General features: G+C 54.0%; 2 protein-coding genes and 1 non-coding gene across 3 annotated transcripts; 2 read left to right on the forward strand and 1 right to left on the reverse strand.

Moving 5' to 3' along the window:
- Positions 1–460: 460 nt before the first annotated feature.
- Positions 461–3,552, reverse strand: Rps18 (ribosomal protein S18). The gene is made up of 5 exons (XM_036168506.1): positions 3,498–3,552; positions 2,993–3,091; positions 864–1,052; positions 686–777; positions 461–579 (listed from the first exon to the last, which is right to left on the reverse strand). The coding sequence occupies exons 1-5, from the start codon at positions 3,498–3,500 to the stop codon at positions 504–506; spliced, it is 459 nt and encodes a 152-aa protein (XP_036024399.1). The 5' UTR covers positions 3,501–3,552; the 3' UTR covers positions 461–503.
- Positions 3,553–3,726: 174 nt separating this feature from the next.
- Positions 3,727–13,456, forward strand: Vps52 (VPS52 subunit of GARP complex). The gene is made up of 20 exons (XM_036168119.1): positions 3,727–4,058; positions 4,779–4,863; positions 5,533–5,585; positions 5,698–5,773; positions 5,943–6,010; positions 6,213–6,388; positions 6,885–7,035; positions 7,706–7,806; positions 7,899–8,031; positions 8,141–8,198; positions 8,695–8,828; positions 9,191–9,346; positions 9,787–9,905; positions 10,187–10,310; positions 10,999–11,094; positions 11,178–11,285; positions 11,485–11,550; positions 12,297–12,408; positions 12,619–12,737; positions 12,879–13,456. The coding sequence occupies exons 1-20, from the start codon at positions 3,969–3,971 to the stop codon at positions 13,023–13,025; spliced, it is 2,172 nt and encodes a 723-aa protein (XP_036024012.1). The 5' UTR covers positions 3,727–3,968; the 3' UTR covers positions 13,026–13,456.
- LOC118570145 lies at positions 7,333–7,439 on the forward strand. Its single transcript, XR_004943140.1, has one exon. It is a non-coding gene; the product is annotated as a U6 spliceosomal RNA (small nuclear RNA).
- Positions 13,457–15,019: the final 1,563 nt, after the last annotated feature.

Here is a 15,019-nt window from a genome sequence, read left to right on the forward strand (position 1 = left end):
AACCGGTAGGGAGTGGCAGTCTCCAGATCTAGAGATTGTTGCTGTACCCAATACCAGACAGAAAGCAAGGGAGGCATAGGACCAGTGCTCCCAGTCATATTTAGAGGCGGGTTATAGGGCTGAGCTTAAACACAGGAGCCCTTGGGAGGGCCGTTTTCTTTTATTTGGTTTTCCCAACCAAATAAGACCAACAGGGTTTCTCTGTGGAGCTTTGCGCCTGTCCTGGAACTCACTCTTACAGACCAGGCTGGCCTCTAACTCAAGAGATCCGCCTGCCTCCCGAGTGCTGGGATTAAAGGCGTGCGCCACCATGCCCGGCAGGGAGGGCTATTTTAACTCAACCACACCAAAGGCTTTGCTGCGGGAGGGACCTCCACCAGCTGGTCAGTAACCACCAGGGATCCCTTGAAGCATCCTCTACCACTGCCACCCACCACATGGAAGACACAGAGACCGAGGGTACAGGCATATAAACTATTTATTAACAGCAAAGGCCCAGGGACTCATTTCTTCTTGGAAACACCCACAGTACGGCCCCGGCGGCCAGTGGTCTTGGTGTGTTGACCTCGGACACGAAGGCTGCAGAAGGAAAAGAAATCACAGGTCACACACCAGCAAGACCGGAGACAAGCAGACAGCACCACGGAGCCCACTCGGCCAGCAGGCACGGCCCCACTCCACTCACCCCCAAAAGTGGCGCAGCCCCCTATGGGCTCTAATCTTCTTCAGACGCTCCAGGTCCTCACGCAGCTTGTTGTCTAGACCATTGGCCAGAACCTGGAACCAGGGACGGGGACGCCAGCTTTACCTCAGACTTTCTGTGCTGTTTCAACCGACACCCCTGAAGCCACCCACTCACACACCTGGCTGTACTTCCCGTCCTTCACGTCCTTCTGTCTGTTCAAGAACCAGTCTGGGATCTTGTACTGTCGTGGATTCTGCATGATGGTGATCACACGTTCCACCTCGTCTTCTGTGAGTTCTCCAGCCCTCTTGGTGAGGTCAATGTCTGCTTTCCTCAACACCACATGAGCATATCTCCGCCCCACACCCTGGGGTGGAAAGTTTGGGAATGAGGTTTGGCCTTCCAGCCTGAATTACCTGTTCTAATCCACCAATAACGACAGAAACTATAGGGAATCCAGCATCCTGTCCATTCCCAGATTACTCTTCCAGACACTAATCAGGAATGCACTCAGGCCACACCGGACCAGAAACTCAAAATTCAATGCCACGAAAGCAGCCACAGCAGTTTGATCTGTAAAGGTTACAATCATCTGGACAAGTGACAGCCAGGCCAATGTCCAGTAGCCAACCCCAAACTGAAGGTGACAATGAATATTACAGCCCAAAAGATGACCCTCATAGAAATTAGGTGAGGTCACACCCTAAATACAACTGGGTAAATAGACAGCCACACACGAATGTCTGTTAAAAGTGTAAGACAGGGAAGAGTTCTTTGAGCCCTGAGTGGGTTTGACTTTGCCTCCACCTCGACTTCCAGAATTGAATGTTCTAGGGGCTGGAGAGACAGCTCAATATTTAAAGAGTACTGACTGCTATTCCAGAGACCTGGACTCCCTGAACTCACAACTAATTCTAGGGGATCTTGGCCTCCACAGGCACAGCACATATGGATAGTCATGCAGGCCAAACACCTGTCCATCCCTGCCGTAGCCTCCACACTGTTACTTTCTACCGATTTTTCTTGGGAGACCGTGTTTTGCTCTCAAGGCTGCAAGTACTGAAGGTGGACGTCTGATGCCAGGCTGGTGGTGGTCAGGCCTTCAGTGAGACCCTATCTCAATAAATGTGTGGCACCACGCACAGCAGGCTTTCTGATTTTTGTAAATACTTACCCTTATCACGAAGAACTGACGAGCTATTTGCAACAGTTGGCCCACAGCACAGAATCTCCACTGTCCTTCACCCTTCTTGGCCTAGCTTACACTACACCTCAGCCACGCCTCTGGAGGATTAACCACACCTCTGGAGGACTCTCCCGGCAACCCGTTCCTCAAATTCCTAATCATCCTTCCCAAAATCTCCAACAAACTGTATTTCTTAGGAATCTTTACCCTCTCCACATAATCAACAGAACTTTTGGTACTCAGGATCTCCAGACACTGCGCACAGCCAAGTGCCCTGCCTGATTGTAAAGTGGACTGTAATTATCTTCCAATGAACACCATCAGCGAGATGCTTGTTTGAAAAGGCAGGTCACAGGCAGCACCCAGGCCTTTCAACCCCCCAGACACCGCATTCACACTGCCCTATCAGCTACCTCTATTACCATTGTTTCCCAAGGGCAGAAGTAAAAATATACCAATCAGACTTTAAATTAGGCAAAAATTAAAAATACTTTGATTGTATAGAACATCACCAGATTCCTTTGCATTTCTCAGAACTACTTAGTGCTCACCCCAGCACCATCCATCCCCTAACATCTCACGAGAACACACCACACAGGGGAAACGCCAATGGCATAGGCAGGTCTAGTCCTTGCCCTCAAGCACACATACAGGCAAGACGTCTCTATTTCCAAAATTACTGACTCTGATAAAAGTAATGTCCCCAAGAAAGCTCTTAGCTCTGCAGAGAGAAAACACTCAAGCGTCCGTTCAGCATCTGACCCTTTGCAGTAAACCAAAGACACGTGTTGGCTCTATTTCAACTAGAATAAATGCTACCTTGCATATGTTCTGGAGACCGCCCCCAATGGACATGAATGTTTGTTAATTTCTAGACATTCGACCCAACGGTTGCTGCTACAGTGTGCCGCAGAGCACACACACACACTCCCGCACAGGAGCTCACAAACTGTTGATCTCGGGAATGCTTAGCCACGTGGGGCAGGCCCACACTCACGCCCCCCTTTCCCAGGGGAAATGCTCTGGTCTGACCTTAGACCAACCGCAGGCTTTTATTAATTTGTTAGATGACTTTAATACCCTCTCTCTTGCATTCTCTGCCCGGTAACACTGCTTTTTACCTTAATGGCAGTGATGGCAAAGGCTATTTTCCGCCGCCCATCGATGTTGGTGTTGAGTACTCGCAAAATGTGCTGGAACTTCTCAGGGATCACTAGAGACTGGAAGGACACGGGGAATGATCAGACACAGGTTAGCTACAAGGAGAAACGCCGAGGCCGGGGGACAGCGCGGCGAGCTCGGAGCCCCTCCTCTGCTAGGGGCTGCGCCTCTCCTCGGGGCTCGGGAAAATGCAACCCCTGACATGCCGGGGACGTTGGCCGGGGAGGGGGAGGCGCCCCACACAGCCAGGCGCCGGGCGACTTTCGCCTGTCCAGGGAACGGCCCGTCCTCGGGCCCCCGCTCCCCGGAATGTCACGTCTTAGGTCGTCCCCTCCCGGGGTCGCGCTCCATCGTTCCAGGGAGAGTTGCAGGCCCGCGGCACAGGGCGGCCTCGGAGCCCTGACGGAAAACTCTGCCCGCCCCGGCTCTGATGTCGCCGGATCCCGGCGCGGACTCCGCTCTTACCATGGCGGCGGCACAATCGGCGGCGTGTAGGCCTCCAGTGGAAGAGGGAGCGGAAGTGACGTATCGCTCTTATATACCTCCCTGGAGGAAGAGGCGGGACTACCCAGGAGGCGCGCTTCCGGAAACTGCTCCTCTCCCCGCTCTTCCCTTAGCGAGGAGTCGAATTCTGAGCGTTTGGATTGGGGAATCATAACTTCCGGTCCGGTCGTCTTTACCGTCGTAAGGTTCCTGTTGTGGGCGTGCGAGCAGCGAAGGTTCCGGAGCACGATTGTGTTTGAGGCGTTCACCTTCTCTTTGGCGCTTGACCGCAGTGACCTAAGCCTAACAGGGGAGACTGGAGCCAATCATTGTAGCTCAAATATCTGGGAACTTTTTTTTTTGCGCCATACAAGACATTCTGGGTCTTTTGGTTTTGCTTCGGGGAGCGGACTGTCCGAACCTGACAGCTGACGGAAGTGAGGCTGCGGGGGAATGGCAGCCGCGGCGACCATGGCGGCTGCTGCTCGGGAGCTGGTGTTGCGGGCCGGGGCCTCAGATATGGAGGAGGAGGAGGGCCCGCTGGTGAGAGCACGGGGCATTTGCCCTCCGGAGTGTCGTCCAGTCTTCTCAGGAAGGCCGAGTCAGACACAAGGGTCCCCTCCTGCTACCGGTGATGCTGACCCAGCTGAGCGGCTGATTCTCACGTCCCACGGACACAATGCCAGCTTCCTATTCACGCTAGAATTGTTTTTTAGTAGAAAAGAGAATGTGGTGTCAAAGGTTGAGGACGTGGGCTCTGGAACCTGATTGCCTTGGTCCCCTTCTAGCCGGCACTTGTAAGCTGTGTTGTGTTTTCCGCCTCCTCACTTCCCACACCTATAAAGGGGAGGCGTTATTAGGACCTACCTTACAGGTCGTCTTAGGATTTAGCCGAATGTGTGAGGGTGCACATGATACACATGGTAGCGAGCATGTAAGCTGACAATTTTAGCATCTAGACCTCCCTAAGGGTGTGATGTACAAAACCTGAGATAACAAGACTTAGGTCCTAAATTCAAAGGCAAGGTTGGGCTGATCCTAGTTCTTCTCATTTGAACACTTGCAGCGACTTCATATAAATTGCCTGATTTTGTCATATATTTTCTACTCATTAGCCCCAAAATGTAGATTTGAGTATGTCAGAATCTTTGACTCCTCTGAAAAAGCGCCCCCACCTCACCTGCAGGATTAGGGATATCCGGTTGTATTTTGTTTCCAGCGTTTCTTTTTGTATCCCACATCCACTAATCTGTCCCTCTTCAGGGGGGTGCTTCTGGACTCCAAGATCCCCTGCAACTTGGGGAGTTGGATATCACCTCCGATGAATTCATCCTGGATGAAGTGGATGGTAAGTGGTGGCCTGGCTGAGGGCAAAGTAGTGAGCCCCCTTTATCCTTTAGGAATGTATTATACGTCCCCCAGTAGATGCCCCCCCCAACTCCTGCATGCTTTTTTAATGTAGTATAAAGTTGATTTTAATCTCTGAATTGAGAAGGTTTAAATTCTAATTTAGGCACAGTAAGAAATGAACAGTAAGAGAATAATTATAGCAATACACTAATAAAATTGCTGCATCGCCATTTTTGCTCTTTGGGACTATTATTAAGTAAAAACAAGGTTTCTTGAACATAGTCATGTTCAGACAGCCAAGCTGATCACTAAGACAACTAGTGAGTGATTGACAGGCTGGTACTGCACACACCATAGGTTTATCCAGCAAAGATGATGTAAATACAAGGCGGGTGAGAGGTCCTTCAGCTCCTCAGAATACCATGGACTCTAAAGCCTACGGATCACATTTTGGAATTTCCATTTAATATTTTTGGTCTGTGGTTGACTAGACTATGAGGAACAGAAACAGAGGGAAGTCACAGTGACTGTTCTTACAACTACAGTGGATGGGGGCTGGGAGGGAAGGGGAGATTGGTGTACGGTGTCCAGTGTGGGCAGGGGAGGGGAGGGGAGGGGAGGGGAGAAGCAGCGGCGCTGGACCCTCGTGATAAATGTTTCTTTCCAGTTCACATCCAGGCAAATCTGGAGGATGAGCTAGTGAAGGAGGCTCTCAAAACGGTGAGGCTCTCCCCTGTGCCGATCTGCCCCCACCTTCCCCTCGTATGTCACCTTGGTGTCCCCTCTGGCCTGCCTGTGACTTCGTCCTGACTTCTCATGGTTCTTTCCCCAGGGTGTGGATCTGCGACACTATTCAAAGCAGGTGGAGCTGGAGCTGCAGCAGATTGAGCTGAAATCGATCCGGGACTGTATCCTCCGGCAGAGAGAAGCCACATGGGGTTTGGGGAGTGTGATGCAGGTAGCCGACAGGGATGGCATCTCTCGGGTTTCTGTCACCTTGGAGAGAATTCATGAGGAGGTGCTGCTGGTCTGCAGAGGTCCATGTTCACCGTGAAGCCCTTGACTTTTGTGGGTCAGACATCCAAGAGAGTGAGAACATAGCATCCCTGCACAATCAGATCACAGCCTGTGACGCGGTCCTGGAGGTCAGTGGCCCTCGGCTGTGGCCCCTGACGAGCTCGGACCCTCTGCTCCTGGCTTTGTTGTTGTTAGTAGCTTGTGTCCCCTTGGGCAGGTGAAGCTCTCCCACCCTCCTGGGCTGTTGACTGGGGGATTCACCCCGACACTTGGCACACCTGCCCCCGTCAACCCTGTGTGTGCCCACAGTGTTTTCTGCCCTCCCTGTAGCGCATGGAGCAGATGTTGGGAGCTTTTCAGAGTGACCTCAGCTCCATCAGCTCTGAGATCCGGACCCTGCAGGAGCAGTCAGGAGCCATGAACATCCGACTTCGCAACCGACAGGCAGTTCGGGGGAAACTCGGGGAACTTGTAGACGGGCTAGTGGTGCCCTCTACTCTGGTCACGTGAGTTGCTGGCTGGAAGGGTCATAATGTCCAGAGCAGGTGGTTGGGCTGGGTTACCTACCCAATTTACAACACGGCTCTAGGCTGAGGTTTGTCAGGTACAGTCTAGAAACCAGGTGTGCTGGCTCATGCCTGTGATCACACGCTTGGGAGGTCCAGCCAGCAGGATTGCTGCAAGTCACCAGCTTGGACTGCAGAGTGGGATTTTGTGAAAAAACAAGCAAACAAAACCAGGACATTCTAGAAATTGACAGGTGGGTTAATATCTCCTAACCCGCTTTAGCCGCCATAGGATAGGACATAGGTTAGGAGTGATCCAAGGTCAGGTGTGGAGTGAGGGCCCGTGGGGAGGCGGGGCTCAGGAGTTGTAAACTTGGAGCATTAATGAGGGTATGAGACCTTGGGGAGGGCAGGAATGACATGAGCTGTGAGTGGGTCCAGTGTTTCAGGACTGTTGAGGGTCCCTTCTGATCACCCGGTCCTCCCTGCTCCTCAGAGCAATTCTGGAAGCTCCAGTGACAGAAGCCAGGTTCCTGGAGCAGCTGCAGGAGCTGGACGCCAAGGCAGCCGCAGTCAGAGAGCAGGAGGCCAGAGGCACAGCTGCCTGTGCAGACGTCAGAGGCGTGCTGGACCGGCTCCGGGTCAAGGTGGGGAGTGGACCCTTAGGGTCACTTCCCAAGAACCCCCACTGCTTCCCTCCGGGTGGTGCATGTTGGCCCTCTCGTTCCCCTGAAAATCTAGAGGCTAGAGGTGTGCCTCAGTCGGTAGAGTGCTTGCTTAGGGTTCACGGAGCCCTGGGTTCCATCCCCAGCACTGCAGACATTGGCATGACGGCACTTGTCTGCTGTCCTAGCACTCCGGAAGCGGCAGAGGAAAGATCAGAAATTTCAGAGTCGTTCCCTGCTACAAAGGGAGTTTGGGGCCATCCTGAGATACATGAGACCCTGTCTTAAAAACAGACAGCATAGAAACTAAAGTTAGAATAATAGAAGATTAGCATGGCCTCTGTGTAAGGGATGACACGAAAATTCATAAAGCATTCCATACTTACAAAAAAAAACAACCTGAAAAAATAAGGCGAGGCATGGTGGTAAGCGATTTTAGCCCAGCACTGGGGAGACGGAGGCAGGCAGACCTCTGAGTTCTACAGAGTGAGTTCCAGACCAGCCAGGCTACTCAGAGAGACCCTGACTCAACCAACAAAACATAAAACACACCAAAGTATTCTCTCCCTTCCCTTTACCTTCATGTCTCTCCCTCCTTACTCCCCACCCCCAAGCCCCGAAACTTCATGGCCTGTTTGTCCCCCACATCTAGGCAGTGACAAAGATCCGCGAGTTCATCCTCCAGAAGATTTATTCCTTCAGAAAGCCGATGACCAACTATCAGATCCCCCAGACAGCCCTGCTGAAGTACAGGTCGCCACCCCAGGACGGGCGCAGGGTGGCCTGTGAGCTTCTCAGCAGCCAGCATGGGTGTCTAAGCGTCTGACTCGCCCTGGCCCTTCCAGGTTTTTCTATCAGTTCCTGTTGGGCAATGAGCGAGCAACAGCTAAGGAGATCAGGGATGAATACGTGGAGACGCTGAGCAAGATCTACCTGTCTTACTTCCGATCCTACCTGGGGCGGCTCATGAAAGTGCAGGTGAGCCAGGCAGGGAGAGGTGTCCCTAATAGTGGCTTGGAGGAGGGGTGGAGCTCCCCACCTGCTGGTGGTGAGCAGCCATGGTTCAGTTCTCTGTTATTTTCTCTAGTACGAGGAAGTTGCCGAGAAAGACGATCTAATGGGTGTGGAAGACACTGCAAAGAAAGATATCCTGGATCAGTTGGGCGGTGGTGGTGCACGCCTTTAATCCCAGCACTCGGGAGGCAGAGCCAGGCGGATCTCTGAGTTCGAGGCCAGCCTGGGCTACAAAGTGAGATCCAGGACAGGCATCAAAACTACACAGAGAAACCCTGTCTTGAAAAACAAACAAACAAACAAAAAAAAAAAAAAAGAAAGAAAGATATCCTGGATCGAGGAGCCTCAGGCCAGGCTCACAGGGGGTTGGTTGCCTGGCCCGAGCCACAGGGTTCTGCTTTTTACCCTCTCTGTGGGGTGGAACCTTTGAGGATGTGAGAACAAGATCATCCCCTCCCAGAGGGTTTGTAGACTCCCTGACGCCCATTACAGGTATCAGGTGAGGCAAAGCCCTGGTTCTGGAAAGGGCTGTCCAGGTTATAGTTAGCTTCTGGGATCCTCAGGTCTTGACTCGATGGGCCTGGTATGGTCAGTCTCGGTGATTTCTCTGACTCTGATCCTGGTCACGATTCTTCTCGAAGCCATCCCTCCGAAGCAGGAACACCATCTTCACCCTGGGTACCCGTGGCGCCGTCATCTCCCCCACTGAACTTGAGGCCCCCATCCTGGTGCCCCATACTGCCCAGCGTGGAGAGCAGAGGGTATGACGAGGCTAGCCCTCCATGACCGGGGATCAATCACCTCAGGTGTCAGAGTGGACTGTGATGTGGGGGCTGGGAGCCACGGACTTAGAGGCACAGAGGGAGGTGCTCAGGGGTGGACGGCTGTCGAGAGGCAGTGGTTGCAGTGGGTGTGGGGGCAGCAGCGGGGGGGGGGGGGGGGGGGAGGGGGGCAGGGGGGAGGGCTTTCCTGTGTCCCGTGTCCCTCTTCAGTGCCTGTTCAGGGCGCTCCTCCCTGTCTGGAGGTTGGTGTCGGGGGTCTTCTGAGCTTTTATTCCTGGTTATGCTGAGGCCCCATGTCCACGGGGCCAGGGTTCGACCCCACCCTCCTCTCTGTCCCGTAGTACCCGTTTGAAGCTCTCTTCCGAAGCCAGCACTACGCCCTGCTCGACAACTCTTGCCGTGAATATCTTTTCATCTGTGAATTCTTTGTGGTATCTGGCCCAGCTGCACATGACTTATTCCATGCTGTCATGGGCCGCACACTCGCCATGACTCTGGTAAGCCCTGGACCTTGTCTTTTACCCTCCACTCTCAGGGCTCACCCACAGCCAATGGGGTCACAGGCGGCAGTTTGAAAGCAAGAGTGTTTCCATTCTAACAGTGGAAACCTTTATCTCACAACATGACCTCCCATGACCTCCCGGGGCTCAGAACTGGGGGGGGGGGGTCCTGTTACCTCCTCTGCTTCCCGCAGCAGAGAGCAACGCCTGTGGACCCTGGCCCTTCACATCCATGCCAAGCTCAGCCCTGGCTTCTGCTCTGAGGAACTTACAGTTGAGGCCAGTGAGCAAGTCAGGGGCCCCTGGAGGTGCCTGTGGACAGGGAAGGAGGTGTCTCCCTAGCCAGCACCTTGTGTCCTGGAAATGTCCATCTGTTTGCTGATAGCCACCCGAACAGCAAACTGACATTCTATTGCCTGCCTGTTGCTGTACCACAGAAACACCTGGAGTCCTACCTGGCCGACTGCTACGACGCCATTGCTGTTTTTCTCTGTATCCACATTGTTCTCCGATTCCGCAACATCGCAGCCAAGAGGGATGTTCCTGCCCTGGACAGGTCACTGAGCTCTGGTCCTGGGTGCCTACAAGCTTCAGCTTTTTATCTTACACAGACAACTCCATCCTGACCCTGACTCTTCCTCACCTGATATCCTTCCCCCTCCTATGTGTGTCCAGAGGCAGCATTGGTCGCGCGCGCGCGCGCACGCACACACACACACACACACACACACACACACACACACACACACACACGCTCACCATTCCCCTGAAGCGCTGCACTCCCCCGGCCTGCCAGCACCCCAGCCAGCTGACCTGTGATTCTGATTAAGCCTGCAGGTACTGGGAGCAGGTGCTTGCCTTGCTGTGGCCTCGGTTTGAGCTGATCCTGGAGATGAATGTCCAGAGTGTCCGCAGCACGGACCCCCAGCGCCTTGGGGGCCTGGACACTCGGCCCCACTATGTGAGGGCGGGTGAGGGTCACAAGGGGGTCTTGTGGCCACACTCAGTGGTGGGGTGGTCACACTCAGTGGTGGGGTCACACTCAGTGGTGGGCTGGCACACTCAGTGGTGGGGGTCACACTCAGTGGTGGGTTGGCACACGCAGTGGTGGGGTCACACTCAGTGGTGGGGTCACACTCAGTGGTGGGGTCACACGCAGTGGTGGGGTCACACTCAGTGGTGGGGGTCACACTCAGTGGTGGGGGTCACACTCAGTGGTGGGCTGGCACACGCAGTGGTGGGGGTCACATGCAGTGGTGGGGTCACACGCAGTGGTGGAGGGGTCACACGCAGTGGTGGGGGTCACAAGCAGTGGTGGGGTCACACGCAGTGGTGGGCTGGCACACGCAGTGGTGGGGGTCACACGCAGTGGTGGGCTGGCACACGCAGTGGTGGGGGTCACACGCAGTGGTGGGGTCACACGCAGTGGTGGAGGGGTCACACGCAGTGGTGGGGGTCACAAGCAGTGGTGGGGTCACATGCAGTGGTGGGGTCACACGCAGTGGTGGGGGTCACACTCAGTGGTGGGCTGGCACACGCAGTGGTGGGGGGGTCACTGCAGGGGAGTGACTGGGGATAGGAGTCGCAGAGGCAGCTGGGAGGTTGTGTCTGCCAGGCAGGCTGATGGGAGTCTTCCCACCTGCTCCTAGATCACGCGCCGCTATGCCGAGTTCTCCTCTGCGCTTGTGAGCATCAACCAGACCATCCCCAATGAACGCACCCTGCAGCTGCTGGGACAGCTTCAGGTGGGGCTGGCAGGACAGACTTCCCAGTGGGGCGGGGCCTGCGGCCTGGCTTTCTCCTTCCTGCCTCTGTCTGGCTTTTGCAGGTGGAGGTGGAGAATTTTGTCCTCCGAGTGGCCGCAGAGTTCTCCTCCAGGAAGGAGCAGCTTGTGTTTCTGATCAACAACTACGACATGATGCTGGGTGTGCTGATGGTAATGCTGCTCCTCCCCGGAAGTCCCCAGGCCTGTCAGCCTCCGAGTTCTGGGCCTTAGCCCTGATTCCGGCCGTGTCTGCTGTGTGGGGGTGTGTGGGGTGACGGGGATGGGGAGTGGGGGTGTGTGTGGGGGGTGTGTGTGTGTGCTGCTGGCCCCGGAGCTGCTCCCAGGCTCCTCACCCGTGTGTCTTCCTCAGGAGCGGGCTGCTGACGACAGCAAGGAGGTGGAGAGTTTCCAGCAGCTGCTCAGTGCTCGCACACAGGTAGGGCCTGGGCGTGGCAGGAGACCGGGTGCTGCTGGGCTGCCCTCAGTGTGCAGTCATTACAACTCACTGCCTTGCTGCTCGCCCGTTTCACTTAATTTTTTTATTTTTTTAAGATTTATTTATTATATATACAGTGTTCTGTCTGCAGGCCAGAAGAGGGCACCAGATCTCATTACAGATGGTTGTGAGCCACCATGTGGTTGCTGGGAATTGAACTCAGGACCTCAGAAAGAACAGGCAGTGCTCTTAACCGCTGAGCCATCTCTCCAGCCCACTTAATTTTTTCTATGATATTAATAACTTAAAAGCAAAATAAAACTATAACTGTGTATGTATGTGTGTGCACATAGCAAAACAACCATTTCTGCTTTGCAGGGGATTACTAGTGTGTCTATGTGTGTCTGTGTGTGTGTCTGTGTGCATATGTATGTGTGAGCGCATGTGCAGCTCATGTCTTGAAGCACATGGAGGTCAGAGGACAGCTTCAGGACTGGGCTTCTCTTGCTTCTCCACTTTGTGTTCTGGGGACCAGTGGCAAGCTCTAGCCCCTGAGCCAGCTCGTGGGCTCCTGGTTTTGGAAGAGGCAATCCCTGGGGACTTCTCTACACTTGTGAGACCTCCACCTAAGAGTGGAGGCTTGCGGAGGCCGGCCGCTCTGGCGAGAGTCATCTAGTCGTCCCAGTCCAGGATGGGGTCCTCTGTTCCCAGGACTCCTGACTGTTGGGACTTGCGCATCTCTCTAGGAATTCATTGAGGAGCTGCTGTCTCCCCCCTTCGGGGGTCTGGTGGCGTTTGTGAAGGAGGCTGAAACTTTGATTGAGCGTGGACAGGCTGATCGACTTCGGGGGGAAGAAGGTGTGAGGCTGCTGTCAGGGACTGTGGGGAGGTGACTTGAAAGGACAGTGAGGTGGCGGCTTGCAGGTGGCACAGCGAGGGAGACTTGGCTGGGGGGGTGCCAGGGAAGCCGGGCTTGATGGTGAGCATGGCTGTGACCCATGCAGGCCTTGCTGGGGTGGATGGTCCACCCTGGTCGCTCTCTGACACTCCCTGTCCTCCTGTGGGCAGCCCGAGTCACTCAGCTGATCCGTGGCTTTGGTAGTTCCTGGAAGGCCTCAGTGGAGTCTCTGAGTCAGGATGTAATGCGGAGTTTCACCAACTTTCGAAATGGAACCAGCATCATTCAGGTGTGCCACTCCCAGCCCTTTGCCCGTGTCCCATGCTTGGTGGTTCTCTCACTCTTTTCTCTGGCCAGGCCAGCCGCCAGCTGTTTCTGAGCTCCGGTGAAGCTCTGATCGTCCTGTCTGACCCCCGACTCTCCTCTGCAGGGGGCGCTGACCCAGCTGATCCAGCTCTACCATCGTTTCCACCGGGTGCTGGCACAGCCACAGCTCCGGGCGCTGCCGGCCAGGGCGGAGCTCATCAACATTCATCACCTCATGGTGGAGCTCAAGAAACACAAGCCCAACTTCTGATTCCGTCCCCGGGGTGGCGGCTCCCATGCACTCTGAACGTCACCCACGACTCTGCACACCACACCCTGTCACCTGGGTCCCCTTTCCCCTTCCTGTTGTCTCCCAGGCTTCCACACTCCTCACCGGCCTCCATTGCAGGACTCTCCCTCAGCAGAGTGTGTGCAAGTCTGCTTCCTCCTGGACTTTAAGGCAGTGTTCTCATTCCTGTCCCTGTGGCCTCCTCCCCTGTGTGTTCACACCTGTGAAAGCTTCCACACCTCGGTCTCTGATCCACTCTCAGCTCAGGACAGAGCAGTGGAGGCTGCCTCGCTCTCTTGTAGCTTGGTGATCTGCAGTCTGCACTGGAACACTAACCCATCACCTCCTGGCTGGGGGCTCCGTCTGTCTGTCTGTCTGTCTTTCTGCAATAATCAGGACTTAATGTACTGTGATAGCGTCCCTTCCTTTGTCCTGCCGCCTTCGAGTTCTCTGGCATTTCTTTCCTGTAGACCTATCCAGTTCCCACCCTGGGGGGCATCAGGAAGAAGGCAGGGTGGTAACCTCTGGTCTGTCACTGTTTCTGACCCAGGGTGGCTGGGTTGCTCAGGAGGGGACTGCTTTGCAGCTCTCCAGGAAGGTGGCACATTCCACAATGCCTGGGAATGTGACAGCTCTGGGCCCTGTCCTGAGGCTACCGTGGAAAAAGTCCACATGACTCTGGGATTGTCTCAGCCCCTAAGTGGTTGTCACAACCTCTCTGAGGGCGGAGGGCCTGCACCCTGCACCCATACATGGAGCCGAGGTGGACCTGGCTCCAGAGCACACGTCTTTGTAGCATGAATCTTGAAAGGTACTTATTAATAAAATCAAACCTGGAGCCCGGTATTGTGGTGAATGCTGGAAGATCAGAGAAGCAGAACAAGCCACAGCCACCTCACCTTGCCAATTCCTCAGCTGATCCTGTTTCCTCAAACTGGAAGCTTCTGTGTCCTTATCCAAATAGATCTCAGCTGAACTGTTTCTCGAAAGCCTGAAGCTTAGCCAGCTAAAAGCTTCTACTTTCTGGTCTTCACGCCTTATATACCTTTCTGTTTCTGCTATTACTTCCTGGAATTAAAGGCTCACTTTCTGGGATTAAAGGCTTGAGTCACCATGCCTGGCTGTTTCCAGTGTAACTTTGAGCTCACAGAGATCCACCTAGCTCTGCCTCCGAGTGCTGGGATTAAAGGCATGCACCACCACTGTCCGGCGTGCCACCATTTTCTAGCCTCTGTACCTAGTGGCCGTTATGTTCTCTGATCCCAGATAAGATTATTAGGGTGCACAATATTTTGGAGAACAATACCACCACACATCTTGTCATTTCCATTGGCCCTTCCTGCTGCCCTGCTAATGTGAACAGAGCTTCTCAATCTTCCTGATGCTGCGACCCTTTGATACATTTCCTCACATTGTGGTGACCCCAACCACACAATTATTTTTATTGTTAAGTCATAATTAATTTTGCTACTGTTATGAACCCTAATATAAATATCTGTGTTTTCTGACGGTCTTAAGCAACCCCTATGAAAAGGTGTTTCGATGCCAAAAGGGTCATGACCCACAGGTTGAGAACCACTGCTCTAGAGTGAAGGCACATCCTTGACCAAATCTTTTAGGGGTTTTCAAGACAGAGTTTCTCTGAGCAGCTCTGGCTGTTCTGGAACTCACTCTGTAGGCCACGCTGGCCTGGAACTCAGCGCTCACCTGCCTCTGTCTCCCAAGTGTTTGGACTAAAGGCGTGTGCCACCACCATCCAGCAACCTTGACCACGCCATAAAAGCCAGTATGGTTTGTAGACCAGTAATTCCAGCTAATTGGGAGACTCAGGCAGGGGATGGAAAACCTGCTTGGGTTACAGAGTAGGTTCAAGGCCAGCCTGGACCGGGTCTTAAAAGTGAAAGTGCTGGTGGAGAGATGGCTCAGTGGTTAAGAGCACTGGCTGCTCTTCCAGAGGTCCTGAGTTCAAGTCCCAG

Source organism: Onychomys torridus, chromosome 18 (genome assembly GCF_903995425.1).
Source record: "Onychomys torridus chromosome 18, mOncTor1.1, whole genome shotgun sequence".
NCBI classification, from domain to species: domain Eukaryota; kingdom Metazoa; phylum Chordata; class Mammalia; order Rodentia; family Cricetidae; genus Onychomys; species Onychomys torridus.